Source organism: Pezoporus flaviventris, unplaced genomic scaffold (assembly GCF_033815535.1).
Source record: "Pezoporus flaviventris isolate CSIRO_AGI_PZ_B2104156 unplaced genomic scaffold, CSIRO_AGI_Pfla_v1 ptg000081l, whole genome shotgun sequence".
Lineage (NCBI taxonomy): Eukaryota > Metazoa > Chordata > Aves > Psittaciformes > Psittacidae > Pezoporus > Pezoporus flaviventris.
Window position 1 is genome coordinate 2332652 of NW_026892629.1, and position 27625 is coordinate 2360276.

General features: G+C 41.0%; 1 protein-coding gene across 1 annotated transcript in view; it reads left to right on the top strand.

Moving 5' to 3' along the window:
* The first annotated feature begins 4167 nt into the window (after window positions 1–4167).
* Window positions 4168–27625, top strand: part of MOXD1 (monooxygenase DBH like 1) — a 49702-nt gene continuing 26244 nt past the window's right edge. Inside the window, exons 1-4 of the mRNA XM_061474916.1 lie at window positions 4168–4443; window positions 15849–15995; window positions 17455–17622; window positions 17749–17832. Of these exons, the coding sequence (XP_061330900.1) occupies window positions 4171–4443; window positions 15849–15995; window positions 17455–17622; window positions 17749–17832 (672 nt within the window). The 5' untranslated portion in view covers window positions 4168–4170. The remainder of the gene's footprint in view (window positions 4444–15848; window positions 15996–17454; window positions 17623–17748; window positions 17833–27625) is intronic.

The window sequence follows — 27625 nt, forward strand, 5'->3', positions numbered from 1 at the left end:
GAAGTGGCATTTCTGCACGGTTGTATCTCCTCAGGTACGGGGAAGAACTGATTACCTTTCATTTGAATTTAACCCAATCTCAGCTTTTTTACTTTTCACTGCGTGGATCTGTTCTGACACTGATGTTCCCTGAAGAGGAATACATTTTAACATATGTACCTTTAAGTCTAAGTAGCATTTTAAAATGCTACATATGCTTCATATCTATTTTTACTAAGATAATACACATGTAATTGTAGTTCTACCTTTTTGTCCATCTGCTTGTCACACAAGGCATGCACAGTTTAAATGTTTTCATAGGTTTCATAGCAGACTTTTTTTACAATAGGTGCTATGTACTGTTCTTCACAGCATTACAGGTACTTGGTGCCACACTTGTATGTGAAGTATTTGCATGCATTGAAAGGTCCTTGAGTGTTTCAAATGATTCTATACTAATTAGACAAGGGGTATCTGGTGCAGGAGTGTTTCTCAGGTAAGCGGTGTGTTTGGGGAAGACAGTCATGTTGTTGCTCCTTATGAAACCCGCTGTCACTGCTGGCTTCAAGTGATTCTCAAGATTTGTTTCTCATGCAACTCAATTAGCTCTCTAGCTGAGGGCCACTCTTCTGGATAGTCACAGGTTGTTGTTTCAGCTGTGCCGTGTTCTTTCTCTTCTTACACTTTTGGGAATTGATAAGCAGAGTAACTCCTACAGCAAACTGCACTGTTTTGTATCAAAAGATGTCTACCTTATTAGTAAGTTTTAATGCTTTATAGATCTTGTGCTTTTTTGCTTCAAGTGAAAAAGAAGGTGCCATTTTTTAATCAGCAATTTAGTACATGAACCGTGCTGTTCATGTGAGGGAGCAATTGGCAATATCATCATCAGTAACAGTAGTGAGAGATTTTACAAAGAAAAACACTTGCTGAGCTTGGTTAGATGACTGCCTTACTCGAGAAGTGGTGGGACCGAGTTCAGCCAGGAGAAGGTGGTCATCTGATGTCACCCTGTGCTCCTGCCAGCAGCATTACTTTTAGGCCAAGGCTCAGATTTAGACTGTGTTTTCTTCATATGTTTGGTTTCCTAATGATGCAAAGGATTTTTGGTGAAGTCACCAAAGTCACTTAATGTGAGTTTTGGGAATTGTGCTTCTCTACCCACAAAGTGCCTCTTCTAGCTCTACTAGGAAAGTTTTATTACATGCGTATTGTTCTTGGGATTATAAATAGCAGCAAGTTCAAAAAGGTTGGTTTTGCCACAATATTTGTAGATCAAGTGTGCAGCTCTGCAAAACCATTTGGATGGTTTGCTTTAATGGAAAAATATCTGCTGGAGGCTGGAAAGGAATAGAGATGCTATTCCTGCACTTCTACTAGTCTGCACATGGCCAGCATGATGGGGTGAACTGTGTCGCTGAGTGTGCTTCCACTGTTGAAGAGATCTTACCAGCAACCCCAGGTTTTGGTCGAAGGTCACAGGGCTTTGGGAATAAGGGCTTTTGGGAATAAGAGCTGCCAAGAAGCAGCAGACTGACCCTTGAGCTGTGTGAAGAGATGATCATTTGATCCCACAGGAGATTTCAAGAACATGAGTATTGTTTCCATTCCAGTTCTCAGGCTTCAAAATGACATTTTCCTCCACAAAAGGAAATACAGCTTGGAAGCAATCTGGAGTTAGCTCCAGAGCCACAGAATAGAGACACCCTGGCCACAGGCTTTGCCAGCACAGGACACTGGCATGCCAGGTTGTGCAGGGGCTGTCCACCACCAAGGTCTCTGCAACTCACCAGAAACAGCAGACTGTTTCCTGTGAGTGAAACCTCTTTTACCAGACCCACTATAACAAACCTCTGGTTTGGCTTGGCTGAGATACCGCAGTTTGTCCAAGTTACTAGCTGATCCTGCTGCTTTGGCTTTTGGCTGAGTGAACTGAATGATCTCAGCTGACCCCAAGTTTGAGCTCATCAGAGCCTGTTTTTCACTTTTGTCTGTGCCTGTGGGCTGTAAGAGGAGCAGGGATCTGGATGGAGGTGCAAGGGATGGAGGCCAATCTTTCATAAGGGGAGGTGCACAGTTCTTACTGAAAACAGTGGACACCTACCTACAGCTCTGCTTCCTTCATGGCACCTGCATGCAGGCTGGCTGGGGAAGGAACCCTATTTCTGCTTGCCATGCAGCACAGCATGCTGTATGGGATATTCCATCATCCTTCCCTATATATCAATACTCCATGTTGTGTACAGGCTTCTAAAATGTCATCAGTTCCATCCTTATCAAACTGAGACATGATGGAGTACTTTACAGTGAGTATTTTCCTTTATTTTGTTCAAATGCTTCTACAGTGCATGCAATAGGAAACACTAGTTGGACTTCAGTGACCACTGCTGTAGTTGCAGGGTAGCAATTCTCCTACCAGATGTGTAATTCAATTGTTCTTTCTGAAAAAAGTGAAGTGTTGTATGAGCTTGTCATGTCCACATGAGTGAAACTTTATCCAGGGCTTCTGTTATGTAAAAACATAGCATACAGTCTGATAAGAAAATTATGAAAAAAGCTGATTTTAAGAACCATCCTTCCTTCCTTCTTTGTCCCTTCCCCTGGAAGACAGAAACATACCTTTTTGTAACTGTTCTGAGTATTCCTCCTTTCACACAAAGTTTTACAAAGGATGTGATCCCCCAGCTGGGTGCTGAGGACACACTTTTGGCCTTGCGAGGTACTGCACATTTGTAATTTCTCCTTATATTAATCCACATGTACTTGTAGGGGTTAGCACTTTTTTAGAAGAGAATCCAAACACTCAGCATCTCACCATTTTCTATTTTGTCAGTCATCTAACTTTGTACTGTTGAAGTTACTGCTGTAATTGGAAGGAGGATCACGCCAATCTATTCCATTTAAAAACCATTTTCATGTCACCGATTCCTATTAATGGTTTTCTTATTTCTTATGATGACTTAGGTGATAGTAATTTTTGGTGCTTATCATTTTTTAAGCATTTTCTTTTCCATGGGTTGTTTTGTAGTTTGATGCATTCCTCACAGCACAGTAGGTGGTGATATTCTGGAAGCCCCAGTGATATTTGTGAAATATTTTTATGCAAAAACTTAAAAAGGAAGCATTACTAATCTCCCTCATGTACTAGTTTGATTGGTTTTCATAGAATTAATGTTTCATTTCGGTTGATTGCCAGGCTCTTTCTCTTTTCTTTAATCATGAGCAAAACACAATTCAGACAGCACACCTTCATTTTAAAACTGATTTTTGCATTGCTTGGAGCTTTCAAAGGCCAATACGACTTCTTGTGGCCCGTGATTTCCCCGTTGTGGGTGCTATGCATTGTTTTCTTTCCGTCCTAATTTGCAAGGGGCTGGGGAGCATTCCTCCAAAACCACGTTTCTTATCTTTACCTTGCCACCGAATAGCGGTAGAGTTGAGGGTACGCGGGAGGGGAAGGGGGTGCACCTCCTGTTATGAAAGCGCGTCCCCGTCAGCCGTGTGGGAACAGACGCGGGGATCAGGGGACCGGGGTGGGGGTTTGGGCTGTGCTTTTGGAGCCCTCTCAGTGCAAATCGCTCTGGAGCTCCTCAGTATCCACTTACGGACGGAGCAAAAATAACTCTTCCCGACGGGGATCTCCTGCTTGGCCGCCCGGCAGCGGCACCGTGCTCTCACACTAAGGGAAGGTGCAGCTGAGAGCTGGAAAACTCTCCTTTGCTCCGGGCTTCCGCTCGCGGACTTCATCCACTGGAGTTAACGCTCCCGTAGGACCGGCGCGCAGCGGGGAGCCTCATCCTCAACCTCCTCCACGCTTCCAGGTCAGGAGGAGGATTTGCACCCCTTAACGCGAACCCCGAGCGCCTCCCCGGGAAGGGCCCGCGGGAGCCCCGCAGCCGCGGCGACTGCACGGCAGGTGCTGCCGGGGCGGCCCTGCCCCGATGGGGAGCGCGGGGGAACAGGGGGCGGCCGCAGCGCCTGACCGGGGCGGGGAGCGAACAAAGCTGCTGCCGAGTGCGTGCTGCCCCGACGGGGCTGGCCGGCACGGAGCCGCCCGCAGCGGGGCGGGGTGACCGGGGCACACGGCCCCCCTTCTCCGCGCATACACACACACACGCGCGCACACGTCCGGACACACGAGTTCTCGGGCACACACAGAGGAACCCGCAACCGCTAGTGAGCGGCGGGAGGATGCGGCGGCTTCGGCCCTGGGCGCTGGTGTTGGGCGGGCTGCTGTGTGCCACCGCCACCGTCGCCGAGCCGCCGCGGAGCTACCCGCACAGCGCGGTGCTGGACGGCGCGGCCGCGTACCTCCTGCGCTGGGGCCGGCGCGGCAGCGCCCTCGCCTTCCGCCTGGAGGTGCGCACCCGCGGATACGTGGGCTTCGGGCTCTCGGCCAGCGGCGGCATGGCCTCGGCAGACATCGTGGTGGGGGGCGTGGAGCGGGGCCAGCCCTACCTGCAGGTAAGGCCCGGATTCCCTGCCTGGGAGCGCTCCCGGCGCTCCGATCCCGTCTCGGACCCTCTTTGTCCGCCCGCCTTTCCCGGCTGTTTCTCTCCCGAGACGCCCCTCTCTCCCTGCCCCTCTTTCTTTTGCAGCCTCGTCGCCTCTCATCTCCGAACCTCTTTGCTTCTTTCTTCCATTTTTTGGGGTACCCCTGTTGTTCTGTCCTCTCCCCCCCCCCCCTTCCCCCCCGGAGGAGTTGCTCCTTTTCCATCCGCTCCCTGCTAACCTTCCCTCTAAACTTTTACACAGGATTTGTCAAAGGTGTCAAGTTTCCTTCCTCCTTACCCAGAAAATGCAGCAGCACTTTTCTCTCCCCTTGGGCGCTCTCTCCCTGCCGCCCCCCTAGCCCAGACCCAAGGATGATTGGGGAAGGGTGGCAGAGTCTCTCCCAGCGAGGTGTGGCTCCTTTCCCCTCACCCTGCCAGCAAGGGAGGGCACTTGGCCGTCCCGGTGCAGGCTCACCTGTCTCTTTGTAATCCCACCGGCGTGAGGGCACGATCCTACGAGCTTCCCAGCCTGCTGGGGCACAGCCGATGCTGTTCCTCGCTCTGGTATTCCTCCTTTCCTCACCTGGAGCTGATTTGACCATGGTATTGAAAGGATTTACAGAGTAACCACTGTGGATCCTGGTCTTTGTGCTTGTTCTTCTCAAGCAATTTCAGAGGACCCTGACTGTATTGGCATAATTCTCTAAGTATGTTTCTGTAGGTGTCTAGATATTGCCAGGGCTATGGCTGGAAGCAGGAGCATGGGACATAATTTCTGCTGGGGCTTCCAGCAAACCATCCCATCTGAGGGGCACTGGTGGTGTATGAGCTGTGAGAAAGGAAGGGACCAGCACCATCCGTCGCCTCTCAGCGACCTGAGCTCCAGCTTGGAGGAGCTTGTCCTAGGGGTGAGTGAAGGGGGAATCAGGCCAGGCATGACACCTTGTTCTCCCCAGTTGCCTAAATAATAACATTTAGAGAGGTGATTTAAGAAGAGAGTAACACCCAGTTGTTAAGAGTTTGGTCTAGGAGAAGTTGTCTGTCTTTTCTTCATTGTATTAGAGCTAGTTGATCTTTGAAGCTGCTGCTCAAATTTTGAGAGCTTTTTATTTAAGAATATGGATGTTTATTAACATTTCACCCTAAGAAGACTAAATGCTTAATATGTTCTCCCTAATATTTATCAAGATCTTATAAAATCAAAACTTTTCTGAAAAAAGGGAGCTGCTAGCATATTTTTTTTTTCACCTGTAAATTTGCTATATGAAGTTAGGCAAATACTTGTCTTAACTAAGTTAAGACTGTTGATTTTCAGAGTATTTTTTCTCCATATTTCAATTTTTATTTTTTTTTTTTTCCTGAAAAGTCTAAATAAAACATAAAAAAACCCTATTCTGGTCATCAGGCGACCAGCTCTTGGCTCACAGGATGTAAAGCTTTCTGGAGCTTTACACTTTGGAAGATAAACTTAGTAACCACTGAAAGAAACCCAGACTTTGTGCTTGGTTAGTTGATAGATCCTGTTAGGGTAAAGCAAGCCTTTTAGAAAGGCATCCAAACCCAGCGTAAAGACATCCAGTGATGGACTATCCATCACTTCCCTTGATAGTCTGTGGCAATGGAGAGTCTGTGCTGTTCCTGATTTCCAGTATTAGCTTGTCTGGATTCAGGTTCTAGCTATGTATTTTCTCTACTGTATTAAAAATTCTATTCCCCCCACATCCCACCTCCATAAAGTTATTTATATGCTGTAATCAAATCACTTCTCAATTTTCTTTTACACACTATAAGTACATTGACCTCTTTAAGCATCCTGCTGCAGGACATTTTCCCCAGCACTCAAAGCACTTTTGTGGCTCTTTTCTGCATCCCTCAGAAGTGTTCACCATCCTCTAAAAATGACCCCACATTAATTCCATTCTTTCACAGATTTTACTCACTGGCATCCTATGACAGATACAACTGAGTTAGAAGAAGGAAGGACTGTAGCAAGTGCCTCCTGTTACAGAACACCAGATATTTTTCTGAAACCCTAATTTAGCACACAAACATACCTTATTCTAAGAGCTACGTATGAGTTGTTTTGTTGCACTTTTGAGTATGTAAGGCACAGAAGAAAAACTGTTAAGCTTGCTTGCAGCATGAGGTTTTCTCCATGCCTGTTCCTTATTCAGTTCTAGGCAGCAAGGTTTCTTTTTAAACTGGACTGAGGTCTTTCTAAAAGCTGCTCAGTTAAAATATTTCTGAACTTGCACCAATAAGGAAAGAACAGAAACAAAGATCATGAAGAAACAAAATTTGTCCAAAGGCTTTTTCTGTCCAGTCAGCGGGATTGCTATAAAATGAAGAACTTGTTCTAGAATGCTATTTCAATAATATTTAATTCTTCCCTTTACTGGACAAGCAAATACAGTTAATATTTTAACACCATGTTCTGTGTTAAGTGTGCATCAGCATCATTTACATTATTTACTACTGAGAAAGAATTTTTCATAGATAGTACCCTTGAAAGTATGTGGTTTTATGCCTAGCTGCACTCCATAAAATAAGTACACCCTATAATGAAAGAGCTTACTTTTCTTTTTGGTTTTAGAAATATGTTTTTATTCCATGATCATCAGTCGGAAAATGTGCATCGTGGTCTAAACTCTTAGAAGGGTCATTTTTTGGTTTTTTTGAAAGTTTCGAGATGCTTGTTAGTGGCCTGATTTTCAGATGATGTTCTGAAACACCTTTATAGCCTTTCAAGTGGGCAATGAAATTGCTAGTCTCCTGGGAGAATTTAGACTCTTTTTCCCTATAAATTCTCTCTTCTCCTTTAAAAATAGAACATCTTCTTGGAGGGAAGAGTCCTCTTCTCAGAACAAGCATGTAAATGTAGGCTTCGGCCATCAGTAAAGGTAAAAGCAGATTCTCCGTAGTCTATGGAAGATCTGTGTATCAAGGTAGAGGCAAACTTCCAGAGAGTTTTCAGAGAAGAGAGAAAACATTTCCACTTCATTCTCTCAGAGCAAGTAGATGATATTCCCACCATTGGCAGGCAGTGCTTGCTTTGAAAAAACATCTGGTGGTTCAAAATTCTGGGTATCTGAGACTGGGATTTACTTTGCCAGTTTTTAGGTGTATCCTGAACTTGGGTGTAGTGAGTCATTTGTGTTGGATTGCTTTTCTGTGTTTGAGCTGTATTTAAGATAAAGCGTGTCTGGCATAAGTAAAGGATAAAATTATCTGAAAGTCTGAGGTTTAGTTCTCTCTAAATATACCAAGGTGAAAAGTGTTATGAAGTGCTACAAAGAACAAACCTTCATGGTGCACTAGAATAGTTTTTTGTAGAGCATTTGAATGGTTGGAGAATTATACATTTACTATCCTAATGCTTCAGAAGGTCAGTATTTGGAGTGGGAGCCTAGACGTATTTTGGGAAGATGTAGAGGGCATAGCATGAATACATATGAATACACGTACAACATTACTGCACTGTCATGGAGGAGGTACCTCTACCCAGCAGAAGGGGAAAAAAAGATGAGTGAACAGATTATACTCGCATGTTAGTGAAGAGTCCTGTGGTGACAGAGTAGCAGAGGATGTGAGTTTTGGGTCAGTGTGTTTGAGAACAAGTAGAAGATCCCAGTGGGGGCTGGTGTTGGAAAGCCAGGAGCTGCCTTTGTCTCTACAGGGAGGGAGTGGACTTGGAAGAAGAGTTGGTACTTAGCAAAATGTTACCTTGAAATATTGCCATGGTCACCTGCAGCATGTGTTACTTGTCATAAAAGTTCTTGGGGCAGGCTTAGCTTTTGCATCTAGTTTTCTTTCCTCTTGTTTTCCTTCTCCTTTCCTTTCTTTTTTTTTTTTTTAATGCATCTCTTTTATGCTTATGAATTGACACAGCATGCATTTTCATGCTAGACCCATGCCTTTTCCTCGGTCTCCACCCCTGTCTGGAATTGTGCATCCCCACCCGCAGCACGTAGCTGCTGAGAGCCCCATTTTGGGGAGAGTAATCCTCCTTGATGAATGCCTATTTTGTGCACATTATACAAGAGGGTTGCATTGTTAGAATCTTCTGTTGAACTTGCACAAAAATAGTCCCTACTTAGGGTGAATAGGGACTGTGTGTCACTAAAAAGTACTTTATTATTCATTACAGCCTTGCTTGTTAACTGTCACCCAAACTAAAGAATATCTGTTATCAAATGTATCCTATAGAGTTAGCTTAATTGCTCATAGGGAAGTACTTGGAAGAGATTTTAAAGGACAGAAAACAGTGAGCATTCTCTGTACTTAACGATATGCTGCTTTTAAGTGCACTCATGCCAACAGCAACAAAAGAACTGTTTAGAAAACAATTTGAAAGGCACCAAGAAAGAGATGCAAAGCGGGTGCCACACTGACATATCTTAGATGGGGCTTTGTTGGAGGTATTTTATGCCTTTGGCCACTGGGGCAGAATCTCCAGATGACTAATGTGTCCCTCTTGGCTTCCATGTGAGGCACAAAGAGACACTCCAGTGTACATCTCTACTGGCTGGGTGCTTTGTAGCTCCCTTTCAGAGGTACAATAGTTGGGACATGGAAACAACAGTTGGTGAACAAAAGATGAGAAGAATTCTGTAGCTCTTGTATTTTGCAGGCTTGGGGAGTAGGGCTGTTTTGCAAGGGTTTTTTGTTCTTCATGATTTTTTTTTTTCCTTGTCCTTTGGATTTTGGAAAAACAAAGAAAATGAAATTCTTTTACAGCTCCCAAAAATAAGTACCTGGGGCACTATGGAAATGTTGCCACAGTGAGTGATGCAGAGACTTAAAATAATTGGGGAATGATTTCATTCTCAATATAAACAGGAGGGAAGAGGGGAGATTTTCTAAAGCACACAGAGAAATTTGGTGAACAAGTATCACTAATAGTTGTGCTTGAAAATCCCTTAAGTATTTTTAAAGCTTCCTCATAATTGCATTAAAGTAATTAAACCAAGAAAACTTGTACTGCTTAAATGTGGCTCCTGTGTAAGGAGTCTTCCTTGTGATAAGGTGCAGTTTTAAGATTGGATCACGCAGTATCTCCTACTTACAGGTTTTCTTTGCTACATGTTTTGTCTAGTCTGTTTGTGTTAAGGCAGCCTTTAATCTAGCTTTATAGCTTCTGATATAACTGGAATATGACCTCTTAAATCAAGATTTATTCTTGATGTAGACTTGGATAGGTCCTTCTGCAAAGTCAAATTATCCACAGTGATAAGCGATGTGGTCTTTCAGCTTCTAACCACTTGTGCTTCTGACGCCTTTGTGCACTAAGTTAGGGAGCTCTCCACATTTCATTGTTTTTCACATGTGTGTGGAGAAAATGATAATTTTGTGTCTCCCAGGAATGCCACAGAAACCAAGTGTTATCACTGCCAGCTGAAGGCTACCAGGAAGCTGCCCTGGGCAGCATTTAACAAGATACAAGAAACACACTGAAGTGTATGCAGATGACACAGTCTGAATGAGGAAAGATATGTCTCTAAGTAAATAATTATGTTTCATGTGTAAAAAATACACAACCTCTTTTTGCAAAGAAAATATATGTACATGTACACACACATACATGCATTAGTGCGTCTGTAAATACACAAGTGGAAAATGTGTGTGTCTGTGCATGTATAGGTGTATACGTGTATGTCTGAATCTAAAATGAAGACACACAGAGAATTATTTGTTACAGATAAAATATTTCTGTCCTTGTCAAAGTTAGTATTACAGCTTGAAGTAAATAATCCATATTTACTCCAGCCAGTTTAATTGGAATTGTACCAGGAAATGTGGAATTGTGCGCAGCTTCTCGGAACTGCCTGTGTGAATGAGATTCCTGGCAAGGACTGAATCACTGCATGATAATCTGCTGTTTAGGTTAAAAAATAATAATAATTAAAACCAAAATCAGTTAATTAATTACAAGCAGACTGCTCATAGGGCAGCTGCTGAACTTGCCCATCTCACTTACTTTAGGAACTTCTTGCATCTGCTTGATTGCTCTTGCTGTACCCTTTCTGAGGCTATTTTTTCATCTGTGGCCAAGCCCAAGATTTGATCAGTCAACTGGAATGCTCTCAAGGTGTTCTTATACAGAGGAGTGATGCTTCGTGTTAATTTTCTGTGGTTGAGCTCTGCTTTTCCCTAACATAAAAGCATAGTAAGATCTTTGCCTGAAACTCAGGCTGAAATTTATTTGAGGTTGCAAAAAAGTTTGGTTTGCTTATTTGTAAACTCATGCTCTGTTTGCTTCTTGCCAAATACAGTGTAAAACCAGCTTCTTTTTGGTGGCAATATCCAGTGTGTGCTGGAACCATGAACAGCAGGATTCCATTTAAATTGAATACGACAATAAAACAGAGAAATGTTAACCACAGTTATTTTTTTTGGAAACCCAGAGAGGGATAGCTTGGTGCTTATTTCAAACACACATTTTGGTCAGTTCTTTTGCATACTGTAGCTATTTATTCATCCTGTTTATACTAAGATAGATCCTGTCCTGCGCCAACTTTCATCTTGGTAAATGCTTCCCAATTCCTTTTGCCAAACTTGTCTTCAGTCCTGGTCAAAGGCATCACTTTGGTAGTTTGAGGATAGTTGAAACTGCATGGGTTGGCTACAGACCATCAGTGAGGACTGGTTGCAACGCAGCTCCCATCTCTCAGTTAGAGAAAGGCAGTGTATAAATCCCAGCTAGTAAGCCAAGCCTGCAGGGTGATTGCTGGATGAGGCCACAACGTAAGAGTTATTTTATGCTCCTTGAGGTTGAAGGGAGCTGTATATAACTTAGAATGGGAAGTGGGTATCATAAACAAAACAATCTTGTACATTGTAAAGATCTGGGGAGGGAGTCCCATGAACACCTGTTCAAGCCTGCGATGACAGCTGATAATGCTTTTGGGGTCAGGCTTCCCTCTGCAGCTGTGCTTACATTCTCCAGGGAGAAACCTGCGTCTTTTCCCATCCTTAAGAAATTACTCTCCCTGACTATTTGTACAGCAGCAATCAGAAACCATACATGCCACAAAACATGTTTTTTAAGGGAGAGAGAGGTTAATGGGATCTGTGAAACAGTATAACATGATCTGTTTCACATATGGAAAGGAATAGAAAAAAACTTGTAAGTCTGGAAGGTTTTTCATCATCCATCTGTTGTTTCAATTTCTATGTAATGTGAGGAACGAGATGACTAATTATTTCACTGATTGTACAAACAAGTCCAGAGTTTAATATGCCATTTTGTGCAATAGTATCAAAGAGAGTACGGTAACTTTAAATGTTTCACACATAAATAGTTTACATAAGCAAATTCTGAAGTAAAAATAACATAGCTGTTATTATGTAGCATGACTAATAACACTTCTGAAGTGTTTTAAACACTGTTTAAATAACTAAAATATTCATACTAGAAAAATACAGTCATTTCACCCTTTTCTTTTTGTAATGCTTAAACTTCGGTAAAATTGATGTGAAACTTGAAAGCTTTATCTTCGTTTAATGTATGATATATACTTTTGTGTATATGAGAAACTGAAGAATCTGGATGCAAGCTCCGAATCAGTGTGTCAATCCATATTGTTAGGTTTGTGCTGTGAGTGTTTCAGAAATTAAGTTTTAAGCACTTGGTAATGATTGTAGCTCTTTCTGGGACTCCCTGCAATTAAGGGGGACTTGTATCAGTATAATCTATCCTACAAAAGACACAAGTTTTGTACCTAGCTGGATGGGATAGCAAAACCAAATCTGTGTAAAAGAGGTTGCCACATTAGAGCTTTTTCTTACCTCTTAATAACAAACTCTTCCAATACGAGGCACATCTCAGACCATGTGTGACAGATAACAAAGCGCTGTAATTCTGTTGATGAAAATGTCTCAGTCCTTTGTCTACAGAATTACATGAATGAAACTTGTGACTTTAGATGAGTTCTGTATTACAGTAGTCCAGCCCTGGGAGAGTTTCAAACCATACTTAGGTATCCTCAGTTCAGCCAAAGCCCAGATGCCTGACATCCGCTCTTTGGTCCTGGTGAATCCATCCTCTATGTCACTTTTCAAAGGCCTTCAGAGCTAGCCAGCTTTCTCCCTTCAGTAGGCACAAGGACTTAAATGGAGTGTAGGCTGTCCAAATGTGGTAGTTATGATTGCGTTTGTACCATAGGAGCAGGACTTCAATTTAGTCTTATTTTTCTACTCTGAAAGAGTAGAAAATGCTCTGAAAGCATAGGAGATGTATAAAGATACACATATCTATACAGCTGTATCTACAACTAACTTCTTCTTCCTATTCCAAGAAATTGCTGCATCACAGTTTGTCAGTGTGTCTTCACTTTTTATAACCTCCTTTTGTTCATTATGTTTTGTACATAAATACACTTCTTAAAGGCTTTTAAGTTCTGATGAGTACATTGATCAAAGTTGGTGTAATTTGGCAGTGTGGCCTTATTTTGTTTTAAAATGGATAAACAGATTTCTTGTGAGAGGTTGAGCAATCAAATTTTGAGCTGTTCAAGAATTTTTTTTTTTTTTTTTTTTTGTGATGAACATCTGGATATTTTCAACAAAGGAATAAGAATAAAGTAATAGAGGCAGCTTGCTAACTCCTAAATAGTTCCTGGGAAGGATACTCACACTTGATTCCTCTTGGGCAGTCCAACATCACTCGGGGGAGTTGCAGCACTTGGGAAATAAATGGACATCTCTGTCTTCCTGGGTACTACGTAAGTTTGCTTCCCAGGTATTCTCATCACCTTGCTATTCCAGGGTTGTTTCCAGGTGGCGTGTGTCAGGCAGCGAAACTAAGTGGAGAAAAGGAATTAATTACTTCACAGAAATATTCACATGGAAAAGATTGATGTTAGTTGGTCAGATTAACATCTACCCACAAAATAATTAAAGGTGAGTCATTGCATGAGGTGCTGCACAGTGTCAACAGCAGGGGAAGGTAGTGAGCTCCTGGGCAGGCAGCGCTGTGAGTACCAAACACAGCTTTCCCAGTGCAGCTCTTCCCACAGGGAGCAGCGTATTCCTCTCCTGGGGTGTGGGCTTTTGGACTACCTTCTCCAATGCATCTGCCAGCAGACACAAAATCAGCCCCTCACAGGGAGCCAGAGCTTTGACCTGCCTTTGGTTATCATCCAGGCGAGTGAAATAATGACACTGACAATCACGTTATCAAGGCACATCTGAGCTAATACCTTAATTACAGACCTTCTTTGAGTTATTTTTGCATGCTCCCTGCAGGCTCATGGAAGTCAGGTCTACATCACAAGAGGTTTTTTTTGGTTACAGCTGTGCTCTCTAGACTTGTTAAGGGATGGTGAAGTTCACCAGCAAAATAATTCAGTGTGCACACCTAACTTTGCTTCACAGCTCCCAGCTTTCCTTCACGCCAGTTTCAGGCAAAGACTTTCAACCTGTTCGCATGAGGAAAAGCTGTTCTTGATTTCATATTCCTCAATAATTCAATGTGTTGGTGCTTATTCTAATACAAGGGTGCCTTCCTCTGATGCAGTGTAACATTTCAGCAAAGATCACACTTTGTTAAAAGCTGATGCTGACAAGTTTACATTTCTTATCCAGACAAACCCTAACTATTTTTAAGAAGGAAATGGAGGTTCCATTGAGGAGTGTTTTCAGAGCAGGAATGGTGCTGTCTATAGACATACATTGCCTCTGACCAAGCTCTGATGCAGGGATAAAGTGGAGCATTTTGATCCCATAAAGTACCTATCTTCAAGAACCATCCCAGAACACACCCTTATTTCCATCTGGAAAAGCAAATCCAAAATTATTTCTCTAAACAAACATAACTCATCAGTTCCCTTCCTTTCAGCATACAGCTTCAGGTCCCAGACCTCTCTTTTGCTCTTTTTGGTAATTATTTTTCCATGTGTGTATTCTTTCACATATATACTCATTCATTTAGAATCATTACAAGTACTGACAGGAAAAGAAGCACCGTTTTGGTGCTTTCAACATTTCTGAAGTTTAGATTTGTTCCAGAGTGAAAAAATCCAAACTGTTTCAGTGGTTTTGGCAAGACAGAATTAAATTTTAATATAATAATTTATGTCATGTTATATATTTTATTATATTATTATATTAATATTTAAAATTTTATTTGATTTTGATAAAAAATTATCAACTTTTTACCCTTTTTTCCTTGAAACTGCGTTATGACTGAGATAAGTTTATTCAAATTTTTACCCAAATTAGTATATCTTAATGAAATGTTTAATCATGCAGTTATTTGTATGTCTACAGAAGGCAAACCAGCTTGTGAACTCTGACTGGCATGCATGTGGTTTTGTTCACACACAGATAGCTGGGGCGGGGAGGTATAAGCTTAAGATTACAGTTCCTAAATGATCCTTTACCAAATTAATCAGGTATCAGCTACTTTTACTGGTATCAGAACACTTGGGCATAACATTTTATAGTTTTTCAGCTGGCTTACCTTCACTTTAACAAGCGGGGAAAGCTATAAATCTCTCTAAAAGTGAATGGAGGTCTAAACAGCTGCAGAAGTAAAGGCCTTCCAGGAGCAGCCCACACTGCATTATTTTGTGAAGGACACCACACAATTAATGGTGCCTGCCTGTTCGGTGTGAAAAATACATCTATTAGTTAAAAGCTCCCTCCCTATACCAAACTGGGCAGAAACAGCCTAAAACTCAAAGGAGGGCGACCAGAGGAGGCACATCTGAGGCGGTGGCCAGCCTTTTCCAGGTGGCCAGAGTAGGAGGAGAGGGAAGGTCGGATCCCAGCTGCAGGGGCTGCAGGAATTTGGGGTGAGGAGGTTAATGACCCAGCATCTCTGCAGCCGCTCCTCCATTGTACCATGCCTCTGCTGAACCGTAGACATGGAGCGCCTTTCTTACAAACAGCTCCCAAACCCCAACCTAGCCCCAACCCAGCATCTTTTGTATGAACTGAGCACTTCTTGGGCTAGTTAAGCTGTAGGGTTTCTGGTTCCAGACAATGTGCATTCAAGAGGTTTGCTTTTTGTGGGGAAGAACAAAACAAAGGAGAAGTTGGGAGAAGAGGGAATAGCAATATTGTTGATGTGAATATGAATTGAAATTCATTCTCTCTGTAAATTCTCCCAAAGTCCATGACATCCCAGTTATGATGGTTGCTGGGTATAGCTTTTATTTCTGGAGTTAGGTACAGGCAACGTGTTAAAGTTACTCAAGATACTCTTCAAGCTGCTTAGCAAGCAGGCGTGCTTTCTTGGAGATTTTCAATAAAAACAAGTTTAATACCACCTCAAAACAGTTCATCATTTCACATAAAGGCGTGTTTTGAGAGGGTTCAGTACTGGATATAAAGTTTAATTTTTAATTTAATACTGGGCCATCTTTTCAACAGGATTATTTTACAGATGAAAACAGAGTGCTCAAAAAGGACCCTCAACAGGATTACCATCTGGAGTATGCCATGGAAAACAGTACACATACAATATTGGCTTTTAGCAGAGAACTGCACACTTGTGACACAAATGACAAGAGCATAACGGTAAGAGGATCTGCCTATACGTGGTGAGATGAAGTAATATAGACTAAATATATATATGTGGTTATGAAGCTGATTATTAAAATCTCATCTTAGTAAAAGGACAGAATTAGAGAAATTCACTTTCCAAAAACATCTGGTTGGTCAACTTAAATGAACCGGGTGAAATACTTGCACTAGTTTTATTAAACTCTTATATTTTAATTTCAGCTTGCTTTGTCCTTCCACTCTCTAGTGCATTATGTTCTCTAATTTCTAACACGTGAAGTGAACACAGGATTGAAACAGGTACCTCTGGGCAATAAAGTCCCCTATCCTACAGTTACAATCATTCAAGAGATGCCAGCTTGAGAAATAATTTTTAGGTCCTATGCTAACTTGTAATTGATCTTAAAGATAGACTTTTAATAAAGTTTGGAGCAGATATATTTAAAGTATATATGTTTCTTTTATTTTTTCAAAAATAAGACTTTGAAGAGTTTTATCATAAATTTCTTTCTATGGTAAAATACTTCTCATGGTAAGTTCTTCTGTTGCCCTAGGAACTGCTGTACTATTTCTTAACCATAATTTTGAATTATATGAAGGTGATGACTTCTGTATTGGAAATGACAGATAGGTTAGAGAGATTTTCAAGGCCTCCTATGCTTTGGCTTGTTTACTACTCATTTTGAAAGCCTTGCTATAGTCGTTCAACAATATTATCATTATCCATGTTTTTACAATATACGCAATAATAACAACATGATGAGCTGAAAGATGCAGGAAGCAAACCACAGCTGTATAAACAGCCAGATTTCTAAGCAGTCAATGGATCTATGGTTTCCACACCTGCTCCAGATTCTCAGTGTAGTTTAACATTGTGGGACACTTTAGGATTTATTAGAGTACTTTTTCTCAAGGGTGATTATTGTAACCTGAGAATGGTTTACAGAGAATTGCTCTGTGCTGTGGCTGTAGACTGATTTTTAAGATGCAGATCTGCTCTGTAATTGAATGTTTATCTTCCCTAGCATGTAAGGAAAACAGTCCACAGAAGGTATTCACATCTTTACAGAGCTGTGCCTGGTTTTTTGGGAAACCTTCTGATTGCTGGCCAAATAAATGACATGTCTAAAAAACTATTTTTTCGTGCATTTAGCTGGTTACCTCTTTGTGAGTCTGCTGTTTGTAGATAGATTTAAATTCACAACATTAATGAAGGAATCTACCAGAGAGAGATTTATCTTCTGCATATCTGCAATGACCCCCATGAGTATAAAACATTATAATTTTAAAGGGAAGATTATGTCCGTAGATGACTGATTGACTGATTCTCTAGTACATGTTGACATTGTTCAAATACAGCAACACTGACATCAAAGCTATCACAGGAATTATGTGAACTATGTAAAGAAGATTTCGTTCCTATTCCTTACGGACTTTTTTGGTTTTGTTGTTTTTGTGGGTTTTTCTTTTCCAGGAGAGCACAGTGCGGGTAATATGGGCATACCACCACAAAGACATGGGAGAAGCAGGTCAAAACTACCATGGGTCTAATCGTGGTACAAAGAGTCTCCGTTTACTGAATCCTGAGAAAGAAGAAGTCTTATTTGCCTCTTTGCCATACTTTGACTTGACAAACAAAGACGTAAGTTACTCCGGGTTTTGGGTTTATGCAGAAATGGAGATAAATTTGTAGCCAAAGCTTTGGGCTTATGCAGCAGGGTAATGTGACTTTTATAATATTGTGTCCTTGCCCTTTTTATTAAGACAGGTGCCTGTACCAGACAAGGATACAACATACTGGTGCCAAATGTTTAAGATTCCTGTACAGCATGAAAAGCATCATGTGACAAAGGTAAGTGATTCAGACTAAGCAAATTTAAAGAAGTTTAGATAACAGTTATGCTTCAAATCAGTTCTTGCACTTTCAAAATTTACTTACTGGAGGGAGAACAATACCTCTTGTCTGTCTTGGCAAACATGGGTCAAGTGTAAGTGTATGTGCATGTGTACGTGTGTGCCTAGGACCTGACAACCGCCACAAGTAGGGACAGAGCCCCTTCCTTTCTCTTCCCCTATATCCTCTCTCCCTTAAAAAAATGAGGTTGAAAATTGTTTTTTTGTCTCTAAACATTTCTGGCAAAGGCAAAGTCAAATTGCCTAAAAGCATGTTTCATCGAGTTTCTATTTTGTGGAAGAATTTAATGAATTTCTTTTAACAGAGAACAGTTTTAGATTAAAAAAAAAAAGAAGAAAGGTGAAGTTTGTTCAAAGGGCCAGGTTCTTATTTGATTCCAGTCACCCCTCTTGTGATTACCACAGTGGAGTTATGCCACCTGACATCAAATGAGCACAGACGTCATTATCTTCAGCTGTGTAAAAGCCAAATATTATCGAAAAAAAAGACAGATGTTGTAGTTTATTTAAAAATTATTGAAAATGTGTCAACATCCATACAAGGTTCAGTGCAATCCAAGAAGATTTCAAAACCCAGGTGCACAAACGTGTTCTCTTAAAGCACATTTTCTGTTTTTTATTTTTGGTTTGGAACTGAAAGCTGAAAACTTTGAAAACTGAAAGCACTGAAAGTGCTGGGGGGAAAGACTTTTCACATTTCTTCCGAGGAGCAATATACGGCAGGCCTCTTAAAAGAACAGCAAATTATTGTTCTAAAATGCTTAAGATAGCACAGTGAGATAGCTCTGGCCCTCATTTTTACCTGTCTTAGAACCTATTAATGCTTTTATGTATACAATTATATTCCTTTTCTTTTTATTATTGTCAGTTATATTTCTCCAATGCATTCAGTAAGACTGACATTTTAAATTAACTCAGAGAACTTCACATGTGATCTCCAGTGTATGTCTGAGAAATGCCTATAGTATAACCTATATACCTATTAGTATACATACTATAGTAATACCTATATACCTATTCTGAAATACTGTGGGGTTCTGCACTTTATCAGAATGAAGAATTGCAATACCCAAATTTGTGCCTTCTGGTACTTGATCTTTAATCATATTTAAAATTTATGACAGCTCTTTTCACAGATCTATATGAAACGCAGAATTTGCTTGTAATACAGTATATATATATTGGGATTCCTAACTTTCTGCTTTCAAGTGAGAGAGCTTCAAAATAGTGTATCAATCAGAATCATACTTGCCATGTTAAGTTTGGTGGAAGCTGTTCTGCTTACAAGTTCTCTGGAACTATTTATTATTTGTATTTTCTATATTTATTTTTAAAATGTTTTGCCTGACTGCACATACAGTTGCTCATTTAAAAATGGTTGGTGGAAGCTAAATAATGATTTTAGCTCAAAAATACACTGATTAATTTTTCAGAATAGTTTAGTATCTTTTTTTTTTATGACAATTTATGAAGAATGTTATAATTTTACAAGTTATATTTTGAAGTCAGGAATTTGTTTTTTATAAAGGCAGAAATCAAAGTAGAATCCTCAGCAATTTACTGCCTTCAGAAAAGCAAACAAATTTCATCTTGCCTTTTAAAAAATGTTTAGAGAGAGAAAAATGATCACAGAAAGAAAGAATTATGTAGGAATACTTCCTTAGCATTTCTTTTCAGGGGCACAACTTATATATATATATATATATGTATATGTGACTTTTGTAGATGACACATAGAGGGCTGTTGTGGTATTGTATCTATGCACTCATGCATACTGATTAAACATTTCCTAAAGCCACTGATAGACAAAGGATGGAGCTTATGGCTACTCCGGAGGATATTAGCTATGCAAACAGATTGAATTTCACTAAGAGAAGGACAATGAATATTTGGCCCGATCAAACTGTCTGTGTTAGTTAAATACTTAGATAGATGTTGATTCTGGATTCCTTCTGTACACCATTTTCATAAAAATATCATTTTTGCAGGAAAAAAAAGGTTTTGAAAATGATACAAATTCATCTCTGGTATAACTCACCCTACTTAAGTAGAGTACATATGAGCTGGCTTTGCCCATTTCTGTCCTCCTGTATGATTCTGTAGAGCGCTGAAGTGCAGTTCATCTCTCGTTGGGCCATGCGTGCCATCAGCATCATGGAAGTGTGTGCTTAGCTGTGTGCATGTGTAGATCTGCTGGTGATCTTGAGTCCCAAGTAGGTGCAACAATAAGATTTCTTTTCATACTGTTCAGCTTTTCTCTGTTGTTCCTTTATTCTTGAAAATTGCTCTGAGCATTTTATAATACATTTTATAATACGTTTTAATAATTATGTATTTTTTGCAATACCAATTTCATCAGGAAATCACAATATTTTAATGAAGGAAAACCATCTGTGAAAAAGTTATACATATCATTAAAGGTGGAGGCCAAGACTTTTAGCTATCTCTGGTTAACAAATGTAAGGTTCTGAATCCAGATTCCAAAATAAAAACACTTTCAAACTTCCATTGACCATGCATTATTTTGAAAAAATAGTAACTGTATGTTGTCACACAGAACATATTCAAAGCATTTACAAATAGATTTCATAAATACAATCTAGTGTAAGTAAAAGTACTTGGTCCTAGGGTGCATCTGCAGTGGTGTTTTAGTTTGAATGAGAAGCACGCTTCTGAAGTGAATCTTTAAGTTATTCTTGCTTTATTCCTCCTGACTTCGGCATGGTTACTGGCATGGAGTAGTCATGGAGCTCATGAACTGAATCTCCTTAGGTGAAGCTTAACAGGAGGGTGTGCACCAGGACCACAACAGGAGTTCCCCAGGTGGAAATGAGCCATTGGTCCATGAAACAAGACCAGTGCTTGTACAAGTGAAACACTTCTGATGCTGAATAGTGAGAATGTCCAGGACACATATTTTTCCTTTTTCACACTTTTCATGGAACAAAAAAAAGTCCCCCAAACTGAATGACTCTCTGAGCAATGAGAAACTTTTTTTGCAGATGTTGCTATGTGCTGCCTTTGCCTTCCAGGCACTTCAGGCACAGTTCTCTACCTGATTGCTTGCATGAGGAAGCTTTTGATTTGAAGTGAATCAAAGGGCTTGTTTGGGTAGTGATTGCAAGGTGTGGGTTCTTCTGTGAGCACGAGATAAGTAGCATAAGAGAACTCAGAATCAGTCATAGGTAAATTATTTAAGACTTATGTCTTTTCTTTCTCTTTACATAATATTCATGCTACTTTGCGAGAACCTTGGGTAATGAGAAACAGCATATTTTCATTGACTGTTCTTGATCAAGCTGCCCTTCATGACATGTAAATTGTGCGAGAGATAAGATTGTAATCTTGTGTTCATCTCATAGGTAGAATAAGGACATGCATAAGTAATTTCTCTTTATGCTGCATTTACCAATGGAGAACAGAGCTTCACTGTGATAACAGGGCACCCAGCCATGGTTAGGACTTTCTGTTTAATCTTCCTTTGTTTTATATCTCTTGCAGCTTCTTTCCTAGGGAAGAGATTGTGTCCTCTTACATGTCCCTACAATGCCTTCCTTCTGTTATGAGATTTTCTCTGATGCCTCCAGGAAATCCTGGAGATCTAACTCATAGTGACATTATGCTTGCTAAGAAATGAAACAAAATAATATGATTTCTCAACAGCTGGGCATAATAGTGTTAAGATTACTCAGATTACAACCAATATGAGGCACCGAGCTCAGTTATGACTCTGGTGGAGCACGTCATTCCTCAGCTTCAGGCTGCTTACCTGGCTAAGCAGTGGCTGCTTGAAAATACTTTAAACTTATACAAGTTTTCTCTCCTGTGTATTTTTTGATAGTAGAACCATTATCAGGCTAATAGGTCAATTTTTAAAACAGCAATACGCAGAACAGATGAAAGGGTTTGCTTGGAAGTAATTACAGAATCACAAAATGGTTTGGGTTGGAAGGGACCTTAAGGAACATCTAGTTCCAGCCCCCTGTCACAGGCAGGGACACCTCCCACTGGACCATAAATAGCAGGCAGCTGACTTTCTTCACATCAGCTGTTTGCAGGTTGGTCCTGGAGTGGTGGACCCTGACTGTTCTTTGCATGGGAGAGCATGCATCATAGCCTGTCTGCAAACTTCTCCTACAGCTATGTGTGCATTGGCCTGTTTAGCTGCTTTGAGCTTCAGGCTGTGGTATGTGCCTCAGGCTTACTATCCTGGGGATTTTTACTTTTGTCACATAGAGCAGTTAGCCAGGAGCTTTCTCAGAAGTAGCTTTCTTAGGAAAAAAGCATCCCACTTACTAGCCCAGACTTTCTGGAGATGAGTAAGGTTATTTCTTGCTAGGATTTTCACAGTTCTCTGTATTATTATTCTGACTGGTCCTGAGTGTACCTCTTAATCTCATCCCTAAAGAAAGTTCTCTGGTTTCACTGACTGCACCAGGGGAAGCGCCTCAGCTCCAGCAGGACCTTTTGGTGTGTGTGTGGGGGTGACCTGCTGATAGGGCAGACACACAGACATGTCCGTGCGCTGACTTCTGCATAGCAAGGTTTCTGTCCCCCTGCTGAAGCCACTCGAGGGCAGCAACCTGGGTGGGAAGATGCCTTGCAGGCAGAGTCTGTGCAGCACCAGGGCTGGGAGTCGGGGTTTGCAGAGCGAAAGGTGCTGACCCAGAGGAGCGCATACCAAAAAGGGCAGTTTCTGCAGCACCCTCCCTCTTGTAAATCACACGTTTTAAAAGTCTTTTGTTGCTCTTTCTGTTTAAAAAGAGAGTTACTCTGTGGCAGCACACTGGAACTTGTGAAGTCCTTTAACTCTTGTCGAGGTGTCTGATTTTCATGATATTCAATGTGTGTAGATATGTGTGTGCTGACACCACTGTGACAATTCATAAGACTATGTGTTGATGTTTGTTTTTTTTCTGCCTATTTGCTGAATTTATTTTCTGCTTACAGTGAGCTGGCATCATGCAGATGTTTACCAGTGACATGAAAGTGAAAATTGTTTCACATTCATGAGAAATACTTCGCAATATTTCAGTAAATACAGCTTTTGTTTTACGTTCAAAGCTTGTTTTTACTGCTCATTCTACTTGTGGTTCTATAGATACAGCTTTTTTATTATTACTGTCCTTCTCTTAGGTTTCAATACTCCATGTCCTCTGTTAGTTTAATTGTATTGCTTACTAATATAACTGTATCTGCTAAAGTTTCATTACTTTGGCTTCATGTTAATCGCAGCTTTCCCATCTGTTCCACTGTCTTTTTCCTGCCATAATTAAAAAACCCTTAAGATACAGTATTTCCTCTACTGTCTCTAGATTTTCTGTGAATTCTGTCCACTACACCTGGCAAATTGTTAATGCTATGTAAACTTCTGAAAACTTACAATATATACTGGTGAAAGAATGGTGTGTATATTCTATGGGCCAGATATGCCATAATCAATTTGTGTGAAGCTTTTCAGGTTCAGTATATAGTGTGTCCATGCTAGTTTCATCACTCTGTAAATTTCCCCCCTTGTGTTTTCTTAATTTCTTTGCAATATGCTGTGTTTTCCTCAGGAAAAGTAGTTTCCTGGGCTTCACTAGTAATAATCCCATAGACAGAAACATGCTGGACATTGAATTTCACCATTAAGATTAGGAAAACCTGTTCAAGTAAAATAACAAATGCTGTTGGGTAGTAGGGGCCCATTTAGCTGGGTCTACATGTCTTTTCTGTCAGAATTAGTCATTTTCCTATAGTTCCAAACCTTTGCGGATTTTTTGAAACTAGTATAGTCAGAGAAATGCTGGCAGAAAGGCTGTGATGCAGCTGTGCTCAAGAACATAAAATACTTCAGGTTCTGTAAGAGAACATTTTTAATGGGATGCCCAATTTTAGCGGGCATTTGGCGTTAGAAAGGAGGACAGTAGGTTGCATTTTGCCAGCTGTTAAATGTTTGGATTTCTGTGTAAAACACTCCTCTCGCATGCATTATTTGAACCTGCTTATGAGAGTGAAGTGAGAAGGTTTAGTGCTGCTGTGAAATGGGGAAGAAACCCCATGCTGGGGATTAGGCTCCATGGTCAAAACGCAGCATCTCTTAAGTATGCCTCATGACTACCGTATTAAACTCAGGCAACATATTAAAGACAGTAAATTTCCAACCACAAAGATGGGCTTCCTTTCATATAACTTGACTTATCTACAGGTCTGAGCCAGGTGCTTAAATGACCTTATAGTGGCAGAAAATAACTGTTTTTATCATCCCAGAGGAGGTGTCTGAAATACATGAACTCAAGCATCCCTTGTATGGTTCAGCCTCTCTTTCCACAGATGGATGAGGGAACCTGGATAACCGACCTGAATTAGATACGTAGCTCTCCAATGGATGAATCAGGGGAGGCATGTCCCACCAAAATGGTCAGGGGAGAAAAAAGACTGTGATAGGAGCAAAAATTGCAAAAATAATACGTTAAAAATTTGCCTTTAGGAAAAACTGATTTTCTTCAACCACAGCCCTATGTAATTTTTTGTCACGGAATTTAGGATGTGGCTAGTGAAAATAGGTCAAGCATATCACCAGAAAAAACTTAATTGTTTAGCATTAGCTGAGAAGCAGTACATTGGGCATATTTTCATAGAAGCACCAGAGTTTTCCATTGTTAATCTCCTTGGAAAAAGGAGCCTCTTTTCAATTAAAGAAAGGCCTGTATTAGCGTACACCAGCAGCTGCTAGTTAATCTTCATCTTCAGTTTCGGGGCAATCTCTGATAAGGAAGTAAAAACTCCGAAAAAAACTTGTTGCCAAGGGTAACTCTGCTTTTTGACAGTGGAATGCTTTAGTAATACGAAAGACCCCAGTGTGAAAATACAAAGGGACTCCAGTTTAAGAGACTGATTGATTGAAAGCCAGACGGGCAGCTTGTAGCCGTCAGAACTTAAATGAGGGCACTGATTTTTAACTTGAGTCATACCAGACAGTAACTGCTTGTTGTTCTCTGGCTTCAACTTTTACGTTTTGCTAAATGTGATAACTAGCAAATTGCATCATGCAGCCTGACATAAACAGATGGTCTGTATTTTCCTGTGTGTTCCCCTGCAAAGCCATTTCAGCCTCAGTAAATTAGATTGGCAACCAAGCAATCATTTTATGCTGAAGAGCTTGTAAGCTATCTGCCCTTTGATCTGGAGGGCTGTCTCTTCAGCGCAAGCCTGAACTGACCATTAGATTTTGAAGTGTTAAAGAATCATATAACTAAACTGGCTGGAAATTAGAAGTTTCCCAAGCAACTCTCTCAGGAAATAACAAAAATACTGTCTTCTCTTGTATTCTGCTGAATTATTTCATATGTAAATTTATTTCATATATTATTTCATTCTATGATCAAAGGTGAAACTACATATGACCACAGACTTTATATTTCTTGGTGGGTCATATTCTTATTTTGTATTAGTCTTCTTTCATTTCACTTGTATAATTTTAAAGCATTATTTTTGTTGCATTATTTATTCAATATTCAGTATGCAAAAACAATCTACCTAATTTCTATCATCAGCAAACTTTAACATCTAGTTAATTTAATGCAGTTTCTTTGATTTTTCTTTTTGAAATTAAACCAGCATCCATCCATTATGGCAATGTATGCCAGCATGTGGTTGGAAAATACATATTTTATGTTTTATGAACATATTTTATGAACATGAGCCAGCAGTGTACACTAGTAGCCCAGAAAGCCAACCATATCCTGGGCTGCATCAAAAGGAACGTGACCAGCGAGTCAGAGGAGGTGATCCTGCCCCTCTGCTCTCGTGAGACCTCACTTGGAGTATTGTGTGCAGTTCTGGTGTCCTCAACATGAAAAGGACATGGAACTGTTGGAATAAGTCCAGAGCAGGGCCATGAGGGTGATCAGGGGACTGGAGCACCTCCTGTATGAAGACAGGCTGAGAAAGTTGGGGCTGTTCAGCCTGGAGAAAAGAAGGCTGCATGGAGACCTCATAGCAGCCTTCCAGTATCTGAAGGGGGCCTATAGGGATGCTGGAGATGGACTCTTCATTAGGGACTGTAGTGATAGGACAAGGGGTAACGGGTTAAAACTTAAACGGGGGAAGTTTAGATTGGATATAAGGAGGAAATTCTTTCCTGTTAGGGTGGTGAGGCACTGGAATGGGTTGCCCAAGGAAGTTGTGAATGCTCCATCCCTGTCGGTGTTAAAGGCCAGGTTGGACAGAGCCTTGGGTGGCGTGGTTTAGTGTGAGGTGTCCCTGCCCATGGCAGGGGGGATGGAACTAGATGATCCTGGAACTGATGGTCACTTCCAGCCCTAACTGTTCTATGATTCTGTGTTATTTTCTGGTTAAATGAAAGTGGGAAGTTGTGTAATTTCTAGTTAAGTTCAAGTGTTAGATGACAGGAGCCTTAACTTAAAATATGACCAATGGTGGGCATGAGTGTTGTGGTTTAAGCCCAGACCATAAATCAGAATCACGCAGTCTACTCCCCCCCCACCTTTCTTCCCTCCCCCTGCTCCCGAAGGGATGGGGAGGAGAACTGAAAGAATGTAACTCCCACGGGCTGAGATAAGAACATTCCAGTAACTAAGGTATAACACAAACCACTGCTGCTACCACCAATAATAATAATGGTAAGGGAAATAACAAGGGAAGAGAATACAACTGCTCACCACCCACCGACCGGTACCCAGCCTGACGGAGCAGTGATGTAACCCTGCCGGGTAACTGCCCCCAGTTTATGTAGTGGCCATGACGTGCTGTGGTATGGAATACCTCTTTGGTCAGTTTGGGTCAGGTGTCCTTTCTCTGCTTCCTCCCAGCTTCCCCTCCTCCCTAGCAGAGCATGAGGCTCACAAAGTCCTTGGTCAGAGTAAACATTACTGAGCAGCAACTAAAAACATCGGTGTTATCAGTGCTGTTCCCAGGCTGAAAGTCAAAACCACAGCGCTGCACCAGCTACTAAAAGGAGAAAAATGACTGCTACTGCTGAACCCAGGACAGTGGGGAAGGGGAGGGTACAATTTTTGTGAAGCTCTCTCAGTTCAGCCTCTCAATTCTGATGTGATGTGTAGGATGATCTTCAGGAGAGGATTGATACTGATTATCCCCATTTTCTATCATGTCTTTGTTTCTTCTTCCTCATCCTTAGCTTTATGTCTGGTTTTAGAGTAAGCCAATGATGATGTAGTACATTGAAAATATATGTCTGGGAATTGCAGCCAACTGATCAACACTTGTTACCATAGCAGGCAATAAATTATTTCAGAGTAGAATTAGGCCTTAGATGAGCAGTTATAAAGCATCTTCTTTGCAAATACCCAAACAGCAGGTTCCTAGGTAGTAAAATCTGACTTGATGGGACTTGCACAGTGAGAAGTGAGTGTCTGGATGGATCACAGAACAGATCTAACTTTGTCCTATTAGCATTTTGACATTGTGTCTTAAGATCAACTTTCTAGCTCAGACAAGCCACTCAGTAGCATCATTCATCTTTAGCAAATTTTCTGTAGGGCCACATTTCATTGCTCCAATGTCATTTAAGTGGAGAGGAAATTGCACTTCTGATCTGTTTAATAAGTTTCTCCTCAGTACTGACCTCACTCTGAAACCCCAGCATTAGCTACTGGGGTTAGTTTTCAGAGGATGATATTATGATACCCTCTTCATCTCTGCTTCCACTTGCAATGAACAGTAGTCACAACTATGTCCAGAGCATAGATTCATTGACAGACAAT